The 25,917-nt window shown below is 54.2% G+C and overlaps 1 protein-coding gene across 1 annotated transcript in view; it reads right to left on the reverse strand.

Moving 5' to 3' along the window:
• Positions 1–13,840: 13,840 nt before the first annotated feature.
• CDH22 (cadherin 22) overlaps positions 13,841–25,917 on the reverse strand; it is a 56,199-nt gene continuing 44,122 nt past the window's right edge. The window contains exons 9-12 of the mRNA XM_015882098.2: positions 23,236–23,357; positions 22,964–23,081; positions 16,986–17,237; positions 13,841–16,130 (exon numbers count right to left, since the gene is read on the reverse strand). Of these exons, the coding sequence (XP_015737584.1) occupies positions 15,601–16,130; positions 16,986–17,237; positions 22,964–23,081; positions 23,236–23,357 (1,022 nt within the window). The 3' untranslated portion in view covers positions 13,841–15,600. The remainder of the gene's footprint in view (positions 16,131–16,985; positions 17,238–22,963; positions 23,082–23,235; positions 23,358–25,917) is intronic.

A 25,917-nucleotide genomic window follows, 5' to 3' on the forward strand; every position in this document is an offset into this window, starting at 1 on the left:
CTACACAAAAATAAAAAGCCTTCTGCACGCATTGTTCACCAAATGCACAGAAAGAAAAGACATGAGGAGGCGAGGCCGGCTCCTGACCCACTCATCCCTGCTCCTGTGGGCAGCGCTCAGGCCATGCACAGCCATGGGGCCCTAAGGGTGCAGGAAAAGGAGCCCTGTGCAGCCAGGTTGCTTCAACAGCACATCCCCACCATCCCACAACCCAGAGCTGTGGGAAAGCAAACTGTGATTGAAGTAACGATGGTGCTGAGCGGAGATGGCTCCACACCAAAGGGCGACGTGGATCTTTAAAAAGCGAATGAAGATGGAGAAGAACAGAGTGTCTGCTCTTTAAAAATACAGAGAGCAGCGAGTGAGGATTCACTATTTCAATAAAAAGATGGGGAATCTCAGGGGAGGAGTGCATCCACGTCCCCAGCGCTGGAGCTGCACAGCTCCTCACACACAGCACCAGCGCTGCCTGCCTTATTGCCATGGCTACTGCGCTCCGCTTCCATGGAAAACTAAATATTGAACAAAGAACGGTGCGTGGGGGATCCCACACCGCCCCGCAGGCAGCCCACAGCCCCGCAGCAATGGGACCTGCAGACAGGTGACAGCAGGGCTCAGAGTGTCCACTTTGGAGAGATGGGGTGGGGGAGATCCATTTTTGGGCAGCTGGGACCCCGATGCTCTCCCATCCTCGCTGTGCATTTTGATTCGCCCCTCTAAATGTTCCAATACTGTAAAAGATCCATCAGAAACCTTCCACTCCAGAGGGATATATATTATCTAAATTTGATAAGACAACTTAATTTCTCTCCGTGTCTGTTACTGGCGATAAAACTGGGAGACTTTTATGACCCGGAGTCCTCTGTAAGATTGTCAGGAACTTATTATACAAGGTATAACTGGATTTCTCTCCACAGATGGCTCGCAGCCATGAGCTGTAACGCAATTCTGCAGCACATTTGGTGGAATAAATGCAAAGAGCTTGTTACAGTGAGTTAGATAAGGGAGACGGGAACACGGCTCTTGCAGGCTAATTCGGAATCTGATCTGCCTTTTCCCTTGCTGTGAAGGACAACTTGGGAAAGTGCATTTCATGCCAAGGAAAGAGCCAAGCACTTCCCAGGACCAGCAGCCAGCGCGGCACAGGAGAGGGAGAGCCACCACTGTGGTGGTGGTGTGTAGCTACAAGGCACAGAGATTCCATGGCACAGCACTTCTGTGGCACAGGGATTCCATGGAGAAGAAATTCCATGGCAAAACAATTCCATGGCACAGAGGTTCTATGGCACAGCAGTTCTATGACATAATGGTTCTATGGCACGCAGTTCTATGACATAATGGTTCCATGGCACAGAGGTTCCATGGCACAGAGGTTCTATGGCATAGCAGTTCTATGGCATAATGGTTCCATGGCAGAGGTTCCGTGGCACAGCAGTTCTATGGCATAATGGTTCCATGGCACAGAGGTTCTATGGCACAGCAGTTCTATGGCATAATGGTTCCATGACAGTAGTTCTATGGCACAGCATTTCCATGGTGCAGTGGGGCTGGGCACAGCAGTACCACGGTACAGTGGTTTCTCACACAGCAGTTCCACTGCTCAGCCATTCTCTGGCACAGCAATTCCATGACACAGCAGTTCCTGACACAGCAGTTCCGTGGCAGTGCAGCCCCATATGGTGCAGGAGGACATCAGGTTCCTCCCTGAATCCCTGTGGCGTTCCTCATCCTTCACCATTATCACATGGCCCATTCAGGCTCTGACCAGATAAAGACAGGTGATTTTTTATTTACTGATTTTTTTATTCCAGCATCCCGTGGGCAGGTTGCCACGCGGCGCACTCATTTATCTCCATTTGCTCCCTCCCACCTCCCTTCCCTAATTCCTCAGCAGAGCTTTGGAGGTGAGAGCCTTATCTGTGCCATTCTCCTGCATGCAGAGAGCAGCCTCAGCATCTCCTTGTAGGGCCCACAGTGGGGCTATTGGCTGCAAGAGCAGTGGCCACAAGTGGACACAAGGGCTGGGAATGGCGTTGGTCCTCATACAGCTCCATGCAGCTCATTGCTCCTGTGGGGATGGGAGCCTTGCTCTGACCCGAGCTGGCAGCACAATGTGGCCACATTAATTCTGGGTGAAATGCGTCGTTACGTGCATCAGGTTTTGTGATGGAACATGTTTAAAATTCAATAGAAAGAAAGATTAAAAAATAAGTTTCTTATCTAAAGGAGCCATAGAGCCAGTGAGGAAATTATGAATGTCTCGTTGTCCAAGGTTAAAGAGTGAGAGCTGAGGCATGAAAAGGCAGGAGATAAGATGAAATGTTTTCTGTTCAAATGAATGGGCTCCACTCTGCTCCGTAATAAATGATCAGTGTCAATATGACAAATTAATTCTGCATTGAGCTCCATTCAGCAGGGAGGGGCCGGTGGGAGTGGCTGAGCCCCATTTGCAGCCTCCAGCGGCCGCTCAACACAATGGGGCCAAGTGGAGACGTGCAATGTGATGTATGGGAGCAGCTCCCCCCTCGCTCAGCCCCACAGCACTTGCCTTCAGTGGCTGCACAGCAGGAGCCCCCTGGCACCCCTGTGCCCCATTGCTCCTCCATCCCTGTGCACTGCAGGGAGAGTGTGGGGGACCCAAGGACGAGGATGACACATACAGGGCTGGCAGCTGCGCTCCTGCAGCAGAGCTGTGCCAGCACGAGGAGCTGCTGGCAGAGCCGCCAGGTGACCCTGCGGAGGAGATCGGACCTTTTAAAGGAGACAGTGACAAATGATGCTCCTCTCCGGCTCGCTGAGGCACAGCGGGAAGGGGCAGTGAGTGGCTGCCAGGAGCTGCAGCTGAAGGTCACCGGGAGCCCAACAATGTGAGGGGACCCCAGGAGGTGGCACGGCCCCCAGCAGCCACTAAGCCCAAGGCTGTCCCTGCAGTGCCAAGGACACAGCCATGCACTGGAAGCCACAAGGAGCTGATCCCACTGCAGTGCTATGCTGCACCCAGATGCAATTTGAGGCCAAGCTGGTGCCCCCCAGGCTGTATGCCCACTCGTGGCAGAGCTAACAGCATTCCTTGTCTTGTTCTGAGAATGCTCAGCTCACACCAGAGCCAGAATGGAAGCAGCATCTCAACAGTCGAGATTAAAACAAGAAAATGAGTGTAGAAACAATGTTTGTTAAAGGGAAATTGCTAACATAATCCTCAAAGGATTTTTCCTTTTGACTTAAAAAAAAAAATAAAAAAAAATCTAATATCTTCATTTCCATACCTTTTTAAAGCTAATTTGTGGAAAATTAAAATGGTGAGCCCACAAAGGCTGTGGTTTAATTGAATCTTGCATCAGCCCTTGGTGAGCAGTCTCTCTTGGATTCCTTGATTAGTTCCCTCCATTAAATCATTTTTGCATCGTTTAGCTGAGATACTGTCTTCTGGCGGGTCTGGGACTCGGGGACCTGGAGAACTCTGTCTCCATCTGAGCAGATGTAGAGCGACGTGCCGTGCTCTGGAGAGCTGCTGTGGTTGGGTTCGCGTGGCGCTGGGACTCACCATGTGCCCACCAGCCACAGGAGCAGATCCATGCAGAGCAGGGGTGCTGCACAGCTGGGGGGAAGGCATGGGATGCTGCAGGGACACAGCCTCATTGGGGGCCCTGCTCCTCACCCCACACACAGCAGCCGGACAGCAGCGCATGGAGCCGTGCAGATCTCAGCCCTGCTCCTCCGGCTGAGCATCCTTCTGTGAGTGCCGATAAATCACACCCAGTGGGGATGGATCGTAACTTAGTGGGAGAACATTTACAGCATCCCTGTCCTGCAGCACTCCAACCCTGCGGGGACAGGAGCACTAAATCTCTCTGAAGGCAGCACGGGTCCTGCAGCACCGTGTGCTGCTCCCAGCCCCAGCACTGCCCGCAGCCCCCTGCCTGCCCCAGTGGCCCTGACAGGCTATCATGTCCTGTAGATTAAAACAGATTTATATAAAGTCCTTTTCACCCCATTAGATTACTCTGGATTAACCTTGATCTCAGTAATAGATGCTATAAATGTAAGTCCCGCTCAGGGGGATTTTATCCATATGTTCTTGGAAGGCAGAAAGTAGATAAATTCTTAGAGAAGGTCTTACGGAGCGATTAGGAAGATTTAACCTCTTCGGTTCCAGCCAGAGCCTCGTACCCCCATCCAGCATCCCCTCCTGCAGCACAGCCCCTGGCATGGCCTCAGGGTGCCCAGCTCTGCTGTAAGGCCGTGGGTTTGCAGCACAGCAGCTTCTTCTGAGCGCTTCAGGACTGGGAGTGCCCAGGAGGAGGATTACCAGCAGCACCTCTCACTGCCAGCAAGCCCTGCAGAGCCAGGAGGCTGCCGCTGCCCTTGATTTATAGCTCTGGCTTTCACGAGATTGTCATGCTTTTTCCACAAGGCTGCTGGGCAGAGCAAATTGCAGCTCCTTCAGTGTTTGAGAGCTGGGAAAGGGTTGATGCAATGAGTGATGGAGGCAGAGTGAGGAAATTCAAACGGCTGCATTTGAGGGAGGAGGTTTTCCCTCTGCGCTGCCCCAGCGCTTCACTGCGTGGCACTGGGCACACCAAAGCTGTGCTCAAGGGGGCTGTGCCCAGAAGGGGTGGCAGCAGCCAATATTGATCCTCCACCCCCTTCTGCTGCTGTTAAACTGCTCCGAGTGTGGGCTGGAACTGGCTGGGAGCAGTCTGTCTGCCCCAGCACATCGCTGCAGTACTTGCAGGAGGCAGCTGTGCCATCGGGTCCTCCTCAGCTCGAGGGCGAAGCAGCTGTGACTGCTCCCACGCAGCACTCAGCAGGGTCGGGGCTGCTGCCAGCAGCTCTGAAAGGAGAATCTCTCTGACAACCTGCTCCTTGCTGGTCCTGAGCAACCCCACCGACTGCGCAGCACCGCAGTGGTGCCGACTGCCGCATGATGCAGCTGCCACCATGAATTTGCAGAGCAGCTGTCTGTGCCCTGGCGGGTGGATGGCAGGGCTTCAAAGGCTCTGCATGCAGGTTGCTCTGTGCTGCACCAGCCCTGTGCCCCAGCTCTGGAGCCTTCCTTGAGACAGGGCTGCCACGGCAGCATTGCTGGGCTTGGGTGTGCCAAACTGCTGAGTGGCGCTGCAAGATTCCCCTGTGCCCCAAAGGCATGTTGGGTTGGATGGTGACCATGAAATAGGGCAGCACAGGGGCTGCAAGGGGGCTGTACCCAGGGGAAGGCCAGGCCCCACACCAGCCTTGTGCCTGCATGGCTGAGGAGCACAGGGAGCCCCATCCCCACATCCCAGGCTGCACTGTTCCCAGCCACCCCCTCGGGCACCAGGACTCGTCCTGCCATGCTCCCTTCCCGGGGGAGAGGGAGGTCTCACTGAGATGCACAGAAATTCTGCCTGCTGCCATCAGCTGTCACCTCCGATTCTGCTGAATATTTAAAAACTGCTTGAATCCGAAGTGACAAATCCATCATTGACCATCTGCCACTCTGCACGGTCACCCTGCAGCGGTCCCTGACATTTCCAGTTCTACCCTGACACGAGCCAGTAACTTGGAGATGAAAGGCATCAGCTTCAGCAGGCTGACAGGGCACTGCCTGCTGCCAGCCTCTGGCCTGCTTAGCAGCTCAGGCAGAAGGGGCAGCCCGGGTGGGAGAAGCCCTCCCTGCCTGGCACAGGTGGGTGACGAACTGTTGTCTCCTGCCAACCCCCACTCCAAGCTGCCGATGCATCCCAGCGTGTGGAGCTCCTGTCCTGCTCCCCAGGAGCCTGCTGCAGAGCTGAGAGCCACAACGCCACTGTTCTGCTGCAGAGGCCCCCTCCCTCTCACCGGGTGAATTCTGTCCCTTTGCCCCCTGGCAGAGCAGCACTGCAGCCTGCACGCCCACGGCTCTCCCTGAGATGGTGAGAGGAAAGAGGCTGTTTGACCCAGAGTCAATCCAAGAAAAGGAACTGGAGTTAATTGCCACTCATCCCTTTAGCACAAAACACTTGTTCTGCTCTGCTTAGCTGCAGCAGCTCCCACAAATCCCACGTACAGAGCCTGCTCACTCCCTGGCTCCACTGGGGTGGGGTGGGTTACCCCTGAGGAGCTGCTGCCCAAGCTGGGTGCCAGAGCATTAAGCAGGCACTGCACCACCAGCCCGTGGGACTCCTCACCACCTCTGTGGGTCCTCAGCACTGATGTGATGGTGCAGTGGGGAAGACCCAGCAGGGGGTGCTTAGGGCCGGGTCTCTCCACCCCAAGTCTGGCTCTGGCCCGGGCAGCAGCAGGGCTGCAGAAGGGCTCCCGCTTGCAACTCACTCTGTACTTATAGCTGGCTCAGAGCTGCAATTTACAATCAACCTGCTGTTTGAGCTAATTGTGCTGTAATTGCTGAGCTGTGTTCCCTCCTGTTTCACCGGAGAGCAGCGATTCTCACGCGCCTCGGCAAGCAGACATCCTGCCGTTGGCCCCAGCGCTCAGCCTGCCTGCTCCCAGCCCAGCTGTGCTCTGGGCAGAGGCAGCTCTCTCTCCCCTCCCTCTGCCAGCAAACACCATCCCCAGTGCCTGGAAGCTGCCAGAGCCCCCGCTGGAAGCAGCTGCTGGAGGGTGACCAGGCACCGCTGTGCTGTGGGATGCGCGGGTGCCAGGGCACTGCTCCAAGAGATGCCCCTGCCTCCCTGGGAAGGCAGCTTGCCAAGGTTTCGTTTGGATAAGATAAATGGTGTGCAAACAGAGGAGCACAGCAGATCTTGCCCAAGCTGCGGGGATGGGCAGGATAAAGCTCGGGATGCCCAGTGCCCCACGGCAAGGTGATGCTGAGTGCTGGTGGAGAAATGCCAGGTTATCAATTGTAATTAAAGGACACTGTCGCTGTAGGGGCTGGGCTGGCTCCCGGCAGCTCCCTGTCACCCCCCTGTGCTGACTCCACAAAACCTGGACATCCTCTGTGCTATTTTAAATTCCCATCTTTAATAACTCAGAGACGTCGGAACCCATAGGACAGCACCAAGGGGACATGGGACGATGAGCACAAAGGGAAGCAGCCCCTGGAGGCCGGGGCGGCTGCTCGGGGGCTGAGCTGGGCTGGATGTGGGGGGGAAGGGGCGGAAGGGAGCCGGAGCTGGCAGCGCAGGGACGGGGGGTTGGCAGCCGTGGGACGGCGGGGGTGCAATCAGCGCTAATCAGGGAGCGGAGTAATTGCCGGGCTTCCTGCGGGGAGCTGCGGCAGGAGGACCCGACGGGATGCTGTGCCCAGCTGGCACCATGGCCGTGCTCTGCCATTTACCAGGAGTCTATTTGCAAGGCAGCGCTTCCCACGGCACCCACAGTGTCCATAGTGCGACTGGGGCACTGCTGAGTGCGTGGAGCTCGGCAGGACACCCCCAGCCCGTCCTCCTTCCATCACACAGCTCCTCCTGATGGGCTGGGGCCTATGTAAATTCCCACCGTAATTACACCGAGAGCCATCAAACTATCTAATTTAATTTCTTTGTGAAAATAAATAGCTAAAGTGGCCCTAGGTACACGCATAAATACTTCAGCTTTATGTTGGGCCCGTTATTACTTCTCCCAGCTTGTGTAGTTGTAATGCACACTTAATAAGTACATATTTATTGCACGTCTCATCCTGGTGGAGTTGTGAGGAGTTTTTGCTGAGTAAGCAGGAAAACAGCTTAGTCCGTAATAAAAAAAAGGGAGGGAGTTAAAAGAAAATATGCCGGGTAATTAATGATGGGGCTTTGAACAGCCATAATTTTTTATTAAGCAACTATGCAAATATGGCGTAAGTGCCGGTGTTGGTGTTTGAGGCCTTTTGGAGCATTTATGGCTGCTGTGCAGCGAGGCTATCCCTCTTTTCCTTTATGCTTGCGTGCACAGAGACACAAAGGTGAGCAAACAACAGCATTTCAGAGTGTTTGTCTTTCTGCCTCTGCACACAGAGGAGCATCCCCTGATCCCTCCCTGTGTCCTGAGCCATAAGGAGGGCTGAGGCACCTGTGGCTGGGGAGAGCAGCAGCGCTGTGGCAAAGCATGCAGCCAAACAGCAAGCTGATCTCCTCATTAGCCCTCGTTAGCACGTGGCTGGAAGACAACATGAGTTTAAATTAAGAAGGCGTCACGACGGTCCCAACTGTGTTACCGCTGTGTTCAGGAAGAGCCCGACAGCTGCTATTTAATATACCTTCATGATCTGTCAGGGCATCCACATGCTGTGTGGAGCAGTGGCTGTGCTCAGCATGCACGTGGCACGTACCATATAGCTACACATCTCTTTACCACCGCTGTGTGGACAGATGGGCCCATTCTGCACAGTCTGGGGACAGGGCCACAGCTCTACCACTGGGCATGGGTGTGCTGCTCCATCCCCAAGCCACCTTGTGCTGCTCTGCATGAAGGATGGGCTGGGTGGCAGGGGAGAGATGCTGGCACCGCATTGGTACTGCGCCTTCCTTCAGCATGAGGCTTGATGCTGACTCCCACTGACACGGGGCAGCTGGTGACTGTCATGAGAAGGAGGAAAAGAAGCAATTTGCTTGTGGCACAGCGGGAGCCAGCATGGGGACGTGGGGGGAGCCCTGTTGCCAGGAGCAGTGCCTGCCCCCAGGCTGAGCAGCACACCCATGCCCACGCTGCTGCCCTGCTTGCCGCTCACCCACCTGCTTGCAACCTGCAGGATCGATGCCTGCCCTGTACAGAGTGTGCAGGAGGGCTGAGGCCATCCATCCTGCAAACAGGACTGCATTATCCCACACTGCATCTTGCCTGCAATCCCTCTGCTGTAGGTTGCACACCCCCACAGTCTGGGAGCATCCTGGGGTACACTGCAGTGATGTGAGTGTGCCCCGTCCCCATGCACCTCCTGAATTCAAAGGTGGTAAATGAGGGAAGGAAAGGTCATCTTCCCGGCCCCCTTCCATGCAGGAGCAGAGCTGCAACACAGTGCTCAGCACAGACCTGCTGCCTCAATTATTTATAGGTACCATGGGTAGAACATGTTTTAATGACATTTGTGCTGGAGCTCAGCAGTGCGGATCTGCACTGAGCCAAAAGGAATATGTCAGAAGCTTTATGGATGGCAAAAGCAGCATGTCAATCACAGCAGCAGGCTCACCTCAGTCCTGCACCGTGCTTCCCTGCCCTGCCACCCCGCAGTCCCGTGATGGATTGATGGGCAAACCCACGGACACATGGTCGTAAGTCACCGGGCTTTTTTATGGGTAAATCACAAGTAATAAGCTTTCCCACTAGAATTAGAATGACATCCTGGGAAATTATGTTTTGGTTTTACAGCAGATGACAGAAAGCAATGGCCTCCTTGGTGCCTGTTCTCCTTTTGGGCTGCCAGGGCTGGGCAAGACCACAGCTCTAGGGCAGGCCTGGATGATGGGGAGCTCTGCCATCCTCCACCAATCTGCTGCCTCTCCAACCACCCCACAGCAGAGCTCCTCCTGCCCCATATGCAGGCTGGAGCACAGCAGGAGATGGTTGTGCTGCCATGTGCTGGGAGAGGATGGGGAAAAGAAGGGAAATGTGCCAGCATGCAGGAGACTGAGGGCACAGGGCAGTGCTGCACTGACCCACAGCTGAGCCACACGGCTCCACATATGGTCACCTTTGTTGTTGGCACCTCTGGAGACATCCTGGTGAGGACCCAGGACAGTGAGCTGCTGCGCTACTCCATCCCTCCCAGGCACTGAGAGCAGGGCTTGGTCTGGGATTTGAAACTAATTGGCCCTCATCTCTCTTTGCATTTCTTCTTGCAGAATGTCATTTTCTTCAGAAAACGCTCTTTTGCAATTACTGTGAATTACACATGAAAAGCGAGCGACCACATATTGATTGGAGCCCAGGAAAAGCACCAGAGCCATTTAGACTAGATTAACTTTTTTCTGGAAAATGGTTTCACAGTTATTTAAGAGATTAATCAGTTCATTTGAGGTCGTTTACCATTGTTTCCGTGGCCAAGCACCTCCCAGCCCATGCCTGGCTCATTCCCTCTCCAATGTGGGCAGAGCTGAGCCCTTCCCATGCAGAGGGCAGGGCCCCACGGCAACTTTTCAAAGCATTTCTTTTCTTTAGGTAGAAAGTATAGAAGTCAAATGGGTCCTGTGGTGGAATATTTTCCAAATGTCAACACAATCTGTGCTACATTATGGCTAAATGTGATAATCTTAATGCCTGGCTTCTTAATGTCAGTGGCACTGGATTCTGATGGATTGACAGACAGCCGGAATGACACGCAGTCATGGCTGATAAGGGCTCTCTCTGGGGAAATCACAGCTTTTTAAAGATGTTGGCAGCTACTAGCAAGTACCTTTTTTATTTAAAAGGATTACAAGCATTGATTGCACTTCCTGTTTTCTTTTTATCACGTTTCTGCACCAAGTGAAGCTCGAGCAGCGAGCTGAGCCTTTCTGACAATTATTTTGGAATAATGAAGGCGTGTCATATTGGCTGTAATGAGCATTTTCAATGCCTAATTTGCATGCGGTGTGAAGGGATTTCAGCAGCTGCCCATTCCTGGCTGCAGGTGAGTGGCCTCTGACCGCATGAAGCTCCTGGGGCTGCAATGGCCATGGATGGCTTTGTTAGCAGTGCTTTTCCCAGCAGAGGAGGGATTAAAACCTCTCCCATTACCATGGTTAAATCAGTTGTTATGGGGACGCATCCTGCTCAGGTTGTCTGGTGCCACTGGCAGACAAAGCTCAGGCTCACCTGAGCAGCCCCTGTATGGCAGCAACTCAAACACATCCACAGCAGCACAGTGTGGCTACAGCCCTGTGCTGCAGACACTCACTGTCCCTGGCAAGGGATGAGGGATGTCTAAGAACAAGTGCTTGGCATCCCACCACCACCAGCTGGCAGAGGCAGCAGCAGAGATGCAGTGGCAGTGTGCTGAGTGGCACAAAACAGGAGCAAGTACTGGGGATTCAGCTCCTGCTGCTGCTTTGCCCCTCCCTGCTGCCCACTCACAACATGAGAGCTGTCCTGCAGCTGGGGCAGTGAGCCCTCTTTCTTTCTTCTTTGCTGTTTTAGTACAGTGGCTGCATCTCCTGATTGCAACAGATCTTGCCCAACTGTACGGGATCCCGCTCTGCAAAGTCCGAAGTCTTTCCCTGAGAACTGGAGGGGTAGTCATTGAACCCACATTGCTATGGAGGATGATCACCAGGCTCATCCTACACTTGGGCTTCTCTCCAACACATGGCTGGGGGCTTGGGCAGCTTGGGACACTTTGCAGCTGCTGGGGTGAGCAGAGAGCCCAACAGGGTGTCCAGGGGCAGTGCTCACATTACAGAGCAGATGCTTGCAGTGAGCACAGCTTTTTGTCCAGTTGCAGCCCCTCAGCTCTCTGCTGTGAGGAGAAACTCCAAACAAGGCACAGCTGCTGTCTGCACCAAGCAGGAAATGCAGAGATCCCAAACTGAGATTATTCCAAGCAGTGAGAATCTGATACCTGCCCTAGAGGAAGCTGAGGGCTTGGTAAGCAGCAGGATGTGGGGAGCCCTGCTATCGACTGTGGCAGAAGTGGTTAAAGCAGCCACTTGCTGGTGATGGAGTGGCTGCTTGGAGGATTTTGGGGAAGGCTGATCATTTTCACAAGCAGCGAATTACCCAGGCAAGAGGGAGGCAGAGCCTTTGAGGCCTTGCTTGCTCTTGGGTATAAGAGATGTATTTTTCTCCTGGGGGTGTAGATATCACTACCTTTCTCATTTCCCCTAAACAATCCCAGCAGATAACATCCATCTTTTGCAAATGCCTCCCAGAGGAGGCTCTAACACCTCGTCTGCTGGAGCAAAGGCGTTAAAAGTAACATTGCTCAGCACTGCCACGGCCAGTAGACGTAGTGCTCAGTGCCACAGTGGTGTGCAAGCACAGGGGCACGAACTTTGCAGGACATGCTCAGAACAAACCTGTGGCAAACACTGCCATCCCCAGGAGCAGAGCTACTGATCTTCAGCAAAAGCAGCAGACACAGCAGCACAGCAGAGCTGCCATGGTCCTGCAGAGCAGCTGAGCAGAACTGACTTCCTCCAGGCAAAGAAGTGTCAAAACATGCAGGTGGTGGTGAGCACTGAGGTACCCCACATAAGCCAGGAGCAGCCATGCAACTGCTGAAGAAAGAGGAGTGCCTATAGAAAGAGGAGTGCCTATGGAAAGAGGAGTGCCTATGGAAAGATTTCTTCAAAAGGGGCTGTGCTGAGAGGGCATTGCACGGAGCTCTCAAAACATCTTCATAGGTGCTTCTGCAATCAGCGCTCTCAATAATGCTCCTCTTGTAGTGAAGGGTCTGATTCTGGCTGGCAATGCTTTGCTTTGAGTTCTCTCAATTCCTCTGCAGTATCAGGACACAAATCCTCCTATGTGGCCCAGACCCAGCACACCCAGTATTAAGCACTCATTACCCCTTTGTTAGGAACACACCAACTGCAGGGTGCTCCCTCTGTCAGTGGGAGCTGCTGGGACAGCCCAGTCCCCTGGGCCCCAGGATGTCCCACAGTAACTGCACTGTTTGTCCTGGTGCCTGATGGTGGGCAGCAGGACTCAGGGACCGTCTATGCTTCTTGCAGCTGAAGAGGAGAGTTCTGGGCTTAAAACTCAAGGTGCAAATGCACAGCAACTGCCAATAGCTCTCTGCGAACAGCCATTGGGGCCAGTGTGTCCAAAGCTGTGAAGCACACAGCTGGGAGTGCAGCACTGACACACTTGCTGTGTGTAGGCAATTAACAACAATGTTTGCAAAAAGGCCTCCTCAGTGTTGGCAGCTACCAAAGCACTCACTGCAACTGTGAAAAGAGAAACAGATGTACATCAGGAGCGGGCAGTGCACCTTGCCTGTCCGAGCCCCCATGCTCTCTTCTGGTACAGCATCTCACTGATGGCTGCCATCAAAGGTCACCAATGCCTCTTGCTTGCTATGAAGTGAACACTCAGGGGAACAGGATGGGAGCAGAGGCACCGGGATGGCAATGGATACGGAAAACTTCAAGACCTTGGGTATCAACAGCCTCTTCCAGAGCAAGGCTGCAAGATGCTACTTAAATGACTGTTGCTTTATGGAGAAGTTCACCTTCTCCCCATGTTATCTATTGACCTACACCATCAAGCTGCACATCCCCCTGCACCCAGAGCCTGGCAGCCCCCTGGGCCAGGGCAGCTCACGTCGCTGGCCAATGACACATTGCTCATTTCCCAGTCTCTTGCCATCAAGAAAACCACCAGCAATTGTATTGTCTGCGGTCAGGATAGAGTGTCATTTATTTACACCACTTCAGTATTAAAACTAGGTTTGAAGGAGATTTTTTTTCTCTTCTCTTTTCTGCAGCTGACAACGGAAGGCTGCAGCAATACACATGAATATGGATCATGGTGACGGAACCTGCGAGCAATCGATGCCTGGTGCTGGTGACGATGGGAAGAACGCGATCAGCGCCCGCACTACAACAGCTCCGGGGCGTCGGGCTGCGTCGTGCTGAGGGCTGGAGCTCTAGAGAACAGTTGGGAATGATGTTGGCTAAGGAAGGATGACACTGAGGATGCTCTATCAGGTTTTCTTCTGCTGTCTGGCATGCAGTTTGCTTCGGGGATGGTGCTGAGTGGGTCCTGGGTAGGTCCTGGTGGGAGCAGGGCAGCGTTCTCCTGTCCAAAAGATGGAGAAAGCCAAACACGTTTTGGTTTTTCAACATTATCGGTCAGAAAAACAGACCTTTCCCATGAAGATGCTTTTTATGATGAGCATTTCTTTGTAAAACAGGAAGAAGTGAGCAAGATCAAGTAGAGCTTGCCCTTGTCCCTCTGGGACCATGTTGGAAGCTCAGTACCAGGAAACAGAACCAGGCAAAGAAGGAAATGAGACTCAGGCTAGACGACAAGGAAATAATTTATTTCCAGGTCCATGAAAGACCTTGAAAAAAATAACAAGGGTGAGAAAATCAACCTCCTAATTTAGTTTGGGTAGAGAACTGTGGCAGCTCCTCCTGCAGTCACGAGAGGGCCGAGCGCAGGCGGTGCGGCGGAGCAGTGCTTTGCTGGGCCCTGCTCTCCCCGTGTATTTACATGGGGGATGGAAATGAAGACGCAAGCGTGCGTGCATGCGTGTGGGAGGACAGGCTGGTTGAGGATGGGGGAAAACCCAAGGGGAAGGTGGCTAAACACGTACCCTGTCAGACCCCATCTCCTACAGACAGAGCCCTACTATTGCACAACACTTTTGCTAAAGGAAAGGCCAGCTCTGGAGAGGCTTGGACACAGCTCTTTAGCCCAGAAGGAAAACACATACACATTCCTGAGGAAAAAGAGGGCTTTCTCCATTCTCCTGCTCCAGGATCAGGGCATCACTTCCCATCAGCCCTGCTGCCTCTCCAGCATCGTCACAGTGAACCAGTGGCACTCCGAGTGTGGGTGCCCACAGCCTCCTTAGCAGGGACTGGAGGACCCTGAGCAGTGAGCAGCTCCCAGCCCTGCAGGAGGAGCAGTGCAGAGGGGGGCTGTGGGGAAGGGGCACCCCTGCACCTCTCCACTGCTGGGAGTTACGCTGAGGTCAGAGGGCTGACACCAGCGGCCGGGAAGCAAAACAGCATAAAACAAACACGCATCTACATTTACGTTTAAACCCCCTCCAAGGATAGAAAATACTCTGGCTAAACTAAAAGGACAAACCCAATGACAAGCCCAGGATGCGTCAGACCTTGGGAGACCTTATCAGTTACCTATCTATTATGTCATTGATTGTTTTCACCACGAACAGATAAGGAGCCACAGATTGCACTTTCCTCCAGCAATATCAGCAGCTGAGGAGCAATGGCACATCCCTCCTGCCTCCTCCCGATGCACCTGTCAGAACCAGAGGGTTCGTGCAAAGCAGCTGTACTGCAGGGGCCCACAGCACCGTGTCCCCGCAGCAGGACGTCCCCATCTGTCACCAGGGCCTCGGGGCACACCAGGATGTTGCAGCCAGTGCCTGCAGTGCAGGAAGGCAGGAAAGACCCATCCAGGCACCGCCAGTCGGTCAACCACAGGAAAGGTGTGAGAGCTGAGAGGAGAAGCAATTGCAGCTCAGCAGAGATGAGCGCTTTGGAGCGAGCTCCCCAGCAGCAGTCGCTCAGCTCAGGATGTGCCCGTGGAGCCACAGCGTGAGCAGCCCCTGCGCACAGAGAGGACTCCAAAAAGTGAGCAAACGTAAGCGAAAAAAAAGCAGAACAGAATTAAAAGCTTGTTTCCCTCTGCAAGGAAAGCTCTTAAAGGAATCAAAGCTCTCCAAATGCTCTGAGACTCAAGTGACAAAAACAATTTAAACAACAAAAGGCTCCCGGTTTGCTCTTCTCCTCCTGAATGGGGCTCACTGAACAGATCTATTTAAATGACAATTTGTGGGGGACAACCCCCCTCCAAATGCTCTCGAATTAGATTTTTTTCCCTTTCTTAAATTAATGTGCAGCGCTTTAACGGAGATCAGCATTAAGGAGATTATGACGGTCACAGCGCTCCCGCGGGCACCCGGCGCGGTTGTTGTGGCACAGCTCTGACCGGGAGCACCGCCGAGGAGCACCCACACCGACCCCCGGCCTCACGGCACCGCCGCAGCCCCCCGACCCACTGCCCCCGGCGGGTCCGGCGGTGCCGTTAGGACTCCTCGCTGTCCTCCTCACCCCGGCGCCCCCCGTAGAGCGCTGCCAGCTGCCGGAACCGCGGTCCCCAGCCCCCCAGGTAGGAGAAGTCCTGCTCCGAGCCGCTGGACCATGTGTTGATGGAGCTGAGCGAGGGCACCGGCGAGTCGGAGCCCTCGAAGGCGTAGGTCTGGAACGAGTCATAGGGCGGCACGGAGAGGTCCTCGTCCGCCTGCTCCACCTTCCTGCAGATATAGTCTCTGAATACGGTGAAGTCCAGGTCCGGGCTCTGCACCCACTGCGGGAGGGCATGGCGCTCAGAGGCCGGGTTAACCCCCTCTCCCGGCCCCCCGCCCCCGTCCCCGCCTTTGATCTCACTGAAGTCGTAGAGGCTGCGCAGGGCGGACATGTCGTAAGCCTCCGTGTCCTGCTCACCCCCTCCTTCGTCGTTGTATTTGATGACATTGTCCCTCATGTCCTCGTCGTCCTCGGACGTCAAGTGGCTCTTGTGGTGTCGCTTCAGCGTAAGGATCAGAAGCACCAGCACTGGGGGAGGAAGCACAGAGGCAGTCAAAGCAGGCAACAGTGCTGTGCAGCAGCACCACACTCACAATGCACCAGGGTACAAAAGCAGAACACCTCTGGCCCAGGGCGCACCAGCAGCACAGAACACAGAGCACAGCCCCAGCAGCTCCCAACAGTCAGAGAGCAACAGTTGTGCCACATCACCACCTGCGAGAGATGCTGGCTCAGGGCAGATCGGGAGATCCCTTTTCCATGCTGCACAGCCATGGAGACGAGAGGGACAGATGGATGAGCACACGGCTGGACAGACAAACGGATGGAGCCTGGGGAAGATGCATTGGAAAGTGGGGGGTGCATGAATCACGGCGGCAGCCAAATGTTGCGAGGGCAATTGTGGAGCAGATGGCACGGAGCCTGAGCAGCGAGCCACAGATGTGTCCTGGATCATCATCCATTCAGCCCATCACCTTTTGAGCACCGATGTGCACTTTATTCTTTTGGGCAATTAGGCAGAAATTTGTTTGCATTACATTGGAAAATGAAACCAGTGTAAAGTGCATCCAATGGGAAAGGGTTTTCTAAATGGAGATGTGACAGGAGATGGGGAACCATGCCATGCCAAGGAGAGGGGACTTCCCTGAGCCCTGGCAGCCCTTAGCAGCCAGCTGCAGGCCAGCATCAGTGCTGAAGGGCTCTCAGCTCTCCAGCTGCCCTGCGCTGGCTGAGGGCACTGCAGCATCATCTCTCCATCCCCATCACATTCCCACACACAAACAAGCCCACACTTCTCTGCTTCCCCATGCTGTACCCTGGTGCTCCAGCACAAGCAGTGCCAGAGCCAGTGCACCATCCTTTGTGCCCAGGGGCAGCACTCACCGATCAGGATGAGGATGCACACCAGCAGTGCAATGAGGGCGCCAGGGCTCAGCGTTGCTGACATGGCATAGGCTGTGCTGTTGCAGGACTGGATGGCCCCGGTGCTGTCACAGCCACAGACGCGGATGGTCAGGGTTCCTGTGCTGCTGAGTGCCGGGGGGCCGCTGTCCACCACCAAAATGGGCAGCAGGTACACGTCCTGCTCCTGGCGATTGAAGCCCACTCTCTGCGTGTGCACCGCAGCTGTGTTGTCTGCAGGGAAGAAGTCAAACACAGCAAAGTCATTCCCATTGTAGAAACAGCAGGAGCCCGTCTGCTCATAGGACAAACCCTCGGGGTGCAAAGAGACACACAATCTTGTCTGGACACCAACTTCAGCACTCACAGCTCAGCCAAGCAGGGGCTGTGCACCTCTTATTGCCCCCAAACCCAAGAGCCACAGGGGAAGAGCCCAGCCCAGCACCCACTGGGTCCTTTGTAAGTTCTGCAGGAGCACATCAAGCTCCTTGGAGCTGGCAGCCTCATCTGTTCAAACCTGGCTTCTTCATGGGCTCAGTAGCACCACTCGGTACCATAACACAGCCACTGCATAACACACCAGGGCTCCAGGGCCAGGGATGAGCCTGGGCAGCCATGCATCACCTAGAGCATGTTAGACAGGAAAAGGGCCTGGGATCAGCTCTGCACCCTGCTCACACGTGCTGCTTGCAGCCGGCCAGCAGGAGAACCAGGTGGACAGCAAAGGACTGAATAGTGGCTGAACAATTGTGGCCAGATGTCAGAAGGTGCTGCCGACTGCCTGCAGACTTTATCTAATAGAACGTAGATTGGCCTGTTTGCAGGAAGGTGCTGCTGTCTGCAGCCTCTCTCCTCATTGCTCCTGATTTATGTTGGACTGGCCCCTTTCTGTATCAATCAGCAATTCGATCGGAAAAGACATCTATTTTAATCGTGGTGCTCGGGCCGACTGCCACCACGGAAATTGCTGTATGGATCGGTGCAGCCCGGGAGCACCAGGGCACAGAGGGACAGGAGCCACACAGAGGGCAATGGGGTAGGCAGGATGCAGGCAGGCCCCAGGGCAGTGCACTGCAGCCAGGGAAGAGCAGAGCATGGAGCTCAGCTGCCATGGCTGCACTGCTGGGGATGGCTGGGATTTGGGCATAAAGGAGGCAGGAAAACATCATCTCTCTTCCAGTTCACGTGAGAATGCAGGGTCTGCCCTGAAGAGCTCAGCTCACCTTCCTGCTGGGGAGAGGCGTGGACACCGGGCAGAGGACCACACCAACCAACATTCAGAGCTGCACTGAATGGCACACAGCCAGGATTCAAAACCAAACCTTGTCCCTCCATGCAGAGCTGTGCTGCGGTTTTCACTAGCAGAATTCTTCCTTTGGATGTAGCATCTTTCATCCACCAATCGAATTTTCCAGGTAACCTCATTCATCCCTGCTCACAAAGCACGCTTCAAAAAGGCAACCACCCCAGAGCCCAGATCACAGGGCAGCAATAAGGCAATATTGCACTCAGGTATTGCAGGGCTGCAGCACACAACGCTGGCTCACGCTTCCCAAACCAGACAGGATCCAATGCTGCAGCGTGGGCAGCCTGCACAGGGCAGGGGACTGCCTGCAGAGGAGTGTGCTCCTTCTATGCCCGCAGGCTGCCTGGAGTCCCTGCCCACGGGCTGCAGCACGGCTGTGACTCCAGGCACAGCACAGTCCAGTGCAGAAGTGAGTGGGAGGGAGGAGCAGAGCAGATTCCTATTCCCTACCAAGGCTAAGCTGGGAAAAATTGAATTGTTATGCTAATCGTTTGCACAAAGGTAACACGATCTCATTCGGTGCAGCTCCCTCAGCTTGCTGCAGCGTAGCAAGGAGATATAAATAACATTAATGGCGCTATCTCAGTGAGAGGGTACGACTAGCTCCCAGCTGTCCATGCTGATCGCAAGCACTGGGCACCCAGAGATGGTAGAGATGCAGTTATGGCAGCTCAGACAAGGCACCATTCCTAGACCATGGCCAGATCCAGCCCAGCACTCCCCTGTCCATGCCATGGGACTGAGGGAGCAGCCCCAGAGCGCATCTCCAAATCTCATAGCAGAGGACCAGGGAGTCCCCTTCAGTCTGCAGCCTGCTGAGAGCATGGCCTGCCACGTAGCACTGCATGCTGTGTCCTTAGAAACCATCTGTGGAAATGAAGGGGAAATAGACATGCAAGTTGCAGAGGCAGCTGCCACCCTCAGCTCACTCTCACAGTGCTGCACCATCGAGCTCTGCACCGCCCAGTGCAGGAGGGAGAAGTATTTTCATTGCTGAACCCACAAAGTAAAAATAAAGCAGCAGTGCAGCCAGCTCTGTGTGAGAAACCTCTGCTCAGGAAGGGGCTGAGCAACTCAAAGTGGTGCATGGGAGAGACAAAAATCACAAGCACTGAACTATTTCAGTCATCACAAAGCAACATTTTTCTTCTCTAATGGGGAGGTGTGAGCATGTCCTACTGGAGGAAGGTGCTGCTCACCATGAGCAGACCCCTGTCAGGCCCCAGCAGTGCCTGAATCCAACTCCTCCAACTGCTACTACCCATGTGCTCCTCCCCAGCACCTCCTGCATCCCTGTTGCTTGCACAACCCTCCGAGCTGCTGACAGGAGAAAGGCAGAGCAGAGTCCAGGAACACACAGCGATTTTACTCCACGCCACATCATATCACCTCATGCAATGGTCAGGAAGCAGCACCTCTGCCTGCTGGAGGAGCAGTCACAAAAGGCAGAAACCAACGTGAGCAGAGCACAGGGACAAGTCAGTGCACAGAGAGAGGAGCACTTAGGAACGCAGCATACACTGGCGGGGGCATAACATGACTAGGAATAATGAAATAATTATGTCTCTCAGACTCCCTCTCCAAAGAAGCTCTTGGCAGCTTCAAAGACAGAGCTAATAAATCCTTCTCATAACTCAATCTTGATCAGCACCAGCACCAGCACAGCAGAAGACAGCGATCAGCTCTGGCCTGGGTGCTGCTACCTGCACTCTCTTCCACATCCTGGTGGGTGCCCACCTTTCCCTTCTCTGCTTCTGCTCCGCAGCCTCTATGTCCCATTCTCAGGGGATGCAGAGCTGCTGCCGGGACCCCCTCCAGCCCCAGAGGGTGCAGCCACTATGAGAAGGATCCCTTTTTCCCCTTTGCCTGTTTCTTCTCCCCAGTTCTCTGAATGCCAAGACACAGCACCACTGCTGCTCCCTTGCCTTTGGCTCAGCCCTCGCAGAGGTTCGATGCTCTTTTTCACCCCAAATCCGATCAGCATCTGCGCTGCTCATGCTGAGAGAGGCATCCCCGCAGGGCTGGAGGAAGCTTTGTCTATCCTGAGGCAATCCCCAAATCCTAACATTTTGCTTTTGATTGCAATGATTTTTAGATCTTCTATCAGCCATTACAAGCTCTTAATGAGACCTGCAGAGAGTTCTGACATCTGCTTGCCTAGCCCTTGAGCTCTGGAGTCAATAGCTCCATGTGTCTCTCCATATTATCTACCACCCTTCCAGGTTGCTGGGCTTAGATGCTCTCTACTGTCCCTTCCAACACAATTAGCATTTCTTGGAGAACATGATTTCAGGCTTTAATTGCCTTTGATCCTTTTGTAATCAATTTTCTAGGGCCAGAAAGGCCCAGCAAAAGGTGAGTTAGGAGTCACAAGATAGCGACTGCCTTTGGAAAGGCAGTGGTTGGATCTGGGCAAGGTCAGCTTTCCCAGCGCTATCTCCTCTTTTGGACACTATTTGCAAAGCATCTGCATTCCAGATTGGGTTCACAGTTATCACAAACACTTTTCATTCACATCTGATGAATTAGCAAGTGCTCGAGTACTCACTTGGATGGGTCAAGAGCAGAGAAAAAGAGACGCCAGTAGGAAACAGCACTGTTTCTAAAAGCCCGAATCCTGTGTGTTGCTCCAGCGGTAATTCAGCTAATGCAGAACATCCTGCAGGGTCACCTTTTGCTCTTACATCCCTGACCTGGCACCAAGGCAGCTCTTGGCAGCGCAGGCAGGAATGCGTGCTGCTGGGCACTGATGAGTGGGGCTGCAGGCAGTAACTGCGGGTGCTTTGCAAGATGGACTGCAACGAGAGTGTTCCCAAGAGGACACTGATCCCTGGGGACACCACCGTCCTGAGATGGCTTTCTGCTGCCTGGTGGGAGCCGAGGGAAGTAGGTGCAAAGCAAAAAAACGAGAAGGATTTAAGCAAGAGCTTAGCAGATCCATCTGTGCTGACATCCATCAGTGTCACTCTTTGGCTGCAAAAGCAATATTTATAAATCACGTTTCAAAACTGGCTACAAATTTGTACAAAGAAACAGATGGGCTGGTGGTAGCAGTTTGTCACCACCGATATTTATATGGAGGAGGAGAGATAAGTGGAAGAGGGGTAAGGCAAGGGCGGGGGGCAATGAGGAGAGCAGTGGGGAAACCAGGGAGAGGAGGGGCACGACCAGGGTTCGCTATGGATCAGAGGAGTCAGGGCAGGAGAAAACCAAAGGGAGATGACAGCAAAGCACACACAGCAGAAGTGAGGAATGCCTCCATCTGCACAGGCAGCCACCGCCTCCTGCTGTGGCAGAAAGCACCGCTTGGCAACTGGGAGGGTCTCCAAACACCCTGGGAATAACCCTGCAGCAACAGCATTTGTTTACCGAGAGCAGAAGGCGGGAGGTGACGCCAGCTTTTACTCATTTCATGCAGTGTTGCACCACACGCAGGTTTGTGGGATCATTTAGCACGGAGGATTACCCCGCGTGATGAGCGCGTCGTCCCACTCATGAGAGCAGCAGATCTGGGAGGGGGGCACATCCTGGGCCCTCCTGCAGCTCTGCCCTGCAGCACTGGCTCTGGGGTCCTTGCCCACGAGCCCCACTGCACAAGTGGGGCTGGCCCTGATGCTGCTGGCAGTGGAGCAGCCCCTGCTGAGCCCCAGGTCCCCCCCAGCAGCGATCCCAGCAGGACCCCAGCCTGGGTCCAGCACAGCTCAGCTCACAACAGGCACTGCAGCCCCAGAGCTGACATTAGGGTGCAGGAAGGGATGGACCCAATGTGGAACAGTGCTCCCATATGTTTTCCTGAGGTCAGGAAAGGAAGTTAATCGCTGGGTGTGGGGCAAAATCTTGTGCAGGATTAAAGCTTGCTTACATGCTAAGAAGCAAAAGTCTGGTGACCAGCTGCCCCATGAGTGCAGGGGGGGTCGTGGGTCAGAGATGGCTGTGCTTTTCAGGACACAGAGCGAGATCTGTTCTTCCACAATTATATTGGAAGTTTTGCTGTAAATTCTGTTTGAACAACCCTAGTAATGCCAAGGAAGGAGAAAGCCTTGCAGCACAATCTGCTGGTCCCAACCTGGGCTGGTCCCTGTGGCAAACATACACATGTGGCTGGAGAAGACCCCAATAGCTGCAAGGGGCCTAGCTGTCCTTACCTGAAATCAGCACCTAAACTCACCAAGAACACCCACTAAAGACAGGGAGCAGCCTGATAATTGCCTTCCAGGACTGCCACTATCCACACAAACACAGCCTGACTGCTGCCCCCTCCAGTATCCTCGGGGCTGCTCCCATGCCCACCTGCAGGCCACTGCTCATCCACCCGCATGGCAGCCTGGGGCTGACCCACGCTCCAGGGCATGCTTTGCAGAGGGATAAATGATAATGCTGCAAACAGGTGCACGTTCATCTGTAAGCCCACATCATTTCTTTGCCTGCAGGCAGGTTGGAGATCTCACATCAAAGAAAGGACCACAAGCCCTGAAAACACAGTGGGCTGAGCAGACAGTGCTCTGCAGCAAAGGAGGAAACTGGTGGAGCCACTATAAGGAAATGCAAACACTCAGTGGGCCCATCTCAGAACCAGGAACCATGGGGGTACTTGAGTGCTCCTGAGCTGCACCCAGCACAGCCCCAGCCCCTCACACCCACCAGCAGGGCTTACCCTTAACATCCAGCAGAGAAAAGTGGTGGTTGTTGGTGGCTTCGGGTGCCAGCGTGAAGTAGAAACGATGACCACCCTGAGGCTCATCACGGTCCACAACGCTGATAGTCTGGATCAGCTGTGGGGAGAGAGCAGAGGTCAGCACCAGAGCTACCCTGCAGCCCCAGTGGAGTCCTGTTTGAGGGTGTGAACCAGGGGAGCACCACAGGGACCAAACCAGCCCCTGCCCTGGTGGCAGAGCCCTGGGAGAAGGGCAGGGGGCTGCTCACTACCTGGCCTGGCTTGGCATCCTCACACACCGCAGCCTCATAAGGGGTGGCGAGCTCAGGCGGGTTGTCATTCACGTCCAGGATGCGGATGCGCAGAGAGGCTCTCGACACCTGCGAATGATTATCTGAAACAAAGGAGAACCAAGCTGCAGTGGGAAGTGCCATCTGCTGCTGGCAGGGAGCAAGCCCTTCTCATCCCATCTGCCCGTGGCCGTGGGTGGGCTGTGCAGCAGCTACCAGTGCCGAGGTCGTGCCCGGTGACCACCTCTGCGGGTTGGCTGCTCCTGAGCAGCACTTGGCCTCACTGCCTGTGCTTCCCAGTAAATGAGCCCATTGGCTGGGCTGTGTGCCCAGGACTCCCAGCACACCACAGTTAGCCCATTCTACCCAGCTGGGAGCAAGGCCCCACGGTCAGGTCAGAGCCATCAGCACCGCAGCTGCTCTGGGGCATACAGCCTGGAGCCACACACGCAGCAATGCTCACAGCATGCACCCCATAGGTGCCCTAAATATCAGCAAATCATTATGGAGGGCCTGCCATTTCCTGCAGCTCTTCATGTGATTCCAGAAAGGAGGAATCCCTCATTCCCCATCTCTTTTGTTCCACCCAGAGGTTACAGATCAGACAGACCCAGCACCTCTCCCCTCATGGGCAGGAGCTCTGCTGTCTGTTTGTCTACAGAATTAATGCTGTCCCCCATGTATCAATAGAGGAGGACCCAAGGGAGGGGAGATTTAACACTGCTCCATAATTAGCCAGGAACCTGAGCCCCCCTCCTGGAGCTGCCTTCACCTCACTCCTGCATTATCACTCCCTCTCACCCAGAGCAGCTGCTCTGGTGATTAGATGGTTGCTTTCGGGGGAGGGAGGCAGAAGTCGTGACTAAAAGCCTGGAACGCCGTGTTATTTTAAAAAGCATGTTGGTGCAGTGAAACAAACTGCCATCACTTCCAGGGGGAGAGACAGCGGGAGGCAGTGGGGCGGGAGGGAATGGGAACCCAGGGGCAGCGCTCTGTATCCGCAGGGGTTGCAAAGGAGCTGGGGGGAAATCAGTTCAGCTCCTGCAAGAAGAGGGGTGACAGCACCACTTCACCACCCTCAGCTCACTGTAGGAAAATGAAGACCCTTATTTCAGTGCTATGGTGCAAGAAATCTGGCACTGCCCCACTGAGAGAAGGAGGAGAGGAGACAGAAAGAGAAGGGAGGAGGCAGAGCGCAGCAGGAACAGCCCATGTCCCCATTCTTCCCCTCCCCAGTCACATTCCCCAGTGCAGGAGCTGATCACAATGCTGCCAAGTGCTCCCAGGCCCCTTTGATGCAGCCACCTCCAAGAGCACCGAGCTCAGCAGCGCAACCCGCTCCTCTTTACTCCAGTGGAACCATGATCTATGTGAAGGCTCCTCAGACGCTTTCCTTATAAACCTCCCCTTCCTTTCAGCCAGCACCTGAATTTATGGGCATAACATACGAAAAATATTTGGATGCATTTGATAAAAATATCTCCAAACCATCTTTGAAATACCCTTCCTGCAGCTCACGGAGCGTTAAGTGGATTTACGGCGGTCAGAAGCGCAATGAGGAGCGCACGGCAGTGATGGAAGGCGCATAGCACACTGCAGTACTGCCAGCAGCACCACTGCAACCCCAAAACACAGCCGTGCAACACCTCCACGCGCACATAATCGCTCCCAGCCCTCACATGAACGCTCCCATTCACCACCACCAGGCAGAGCACAACGGGGCACTGTGTGCCGCACTGGGACTGAGTGCGACCGCAAAGGAAAAAAGTCATTTTCCATGGCAGTGTCTCTCCCAGCCCAGCTGACTGACATGCAAATTAGTTTAATTATTTCTTCTTCTAAAATAAATTATATTTTGCAGTGGCTGCAATATGTTGTGTCAGGCAAAATTACATTCAATATTTTTAAACTAATTGATGTCAGCCTTGAGAAAACCTGATTGACAGCAGCGAGGAAACCAGGCTGCTACCTAAACGGTTCCCTAAATTAAAATTAAACATGTCGGGTTCCTGCATTTCCTCCAGGAGTTGGAATGCTATTAATCTGAAAAGACTGAGGAAAGAGACATGGAAAACACGTGGAGCACAGGGGAGATGCTGGGAACGCAGCGGGCGGATGGCTGGCAGCTGCCTCTGCCAACCTGGGCCTGATGGTGTCGGAGATGCTGCATCACAAGCTGTGCTATGCAGCTCCACGCTGCAGCACCTCCCCAGTAGCTCTGCTCCCTGTGCTGCCATGGGAGCACTCCCTGGGCTGGGTGTCATCCAATGGCCCCACTGCACAGAGACACTGAGTCTGAGACCAGTGTTCTGGCTGGACCTGCAGCCCCAAGTGGTTTATTTAATTCAGTTAGCCAGGAAAGTGATCTTGCAAGGGACTCAGGCTCTGCCCCGGGCAGAGGCTCCCAGACAGCTGCCAGGGGGATGCCCCACTGCTCCATAAGCACTGGGAGCTGTGTGGCTGAAGCTGGCAGCGATGGGAAGAGACTGGAGATGCTCATCCATTCCTCCCCCAGCAGGGAAGGAGGGCAGTGATGGTTACACCATGCTGGGATCCAGCTGGTGCCTCTCCAGATCCTCATGCAAACTCATGATAAAGCACTTCACACTTTCACAACCAAACCTCTGTTGTGCAGCCCCATACCCAGCTGTGCCGAAGCAGCCA

Source organism: Coturnix japonica, chromosome 20, assembly GCF_001577835.2.
Source record: "Coturnix japonica isolate 7356 chromosome 20, Coturnix japonica 2.1, whole genome shotgun sequence".
Classification (NCBI taxonomy): domain Eukaryota; kingdom Metazoa; phylum Chordata; class Aves; order Galliformes; family Phasianidae; genus Coturnix; species Coturnix japonica.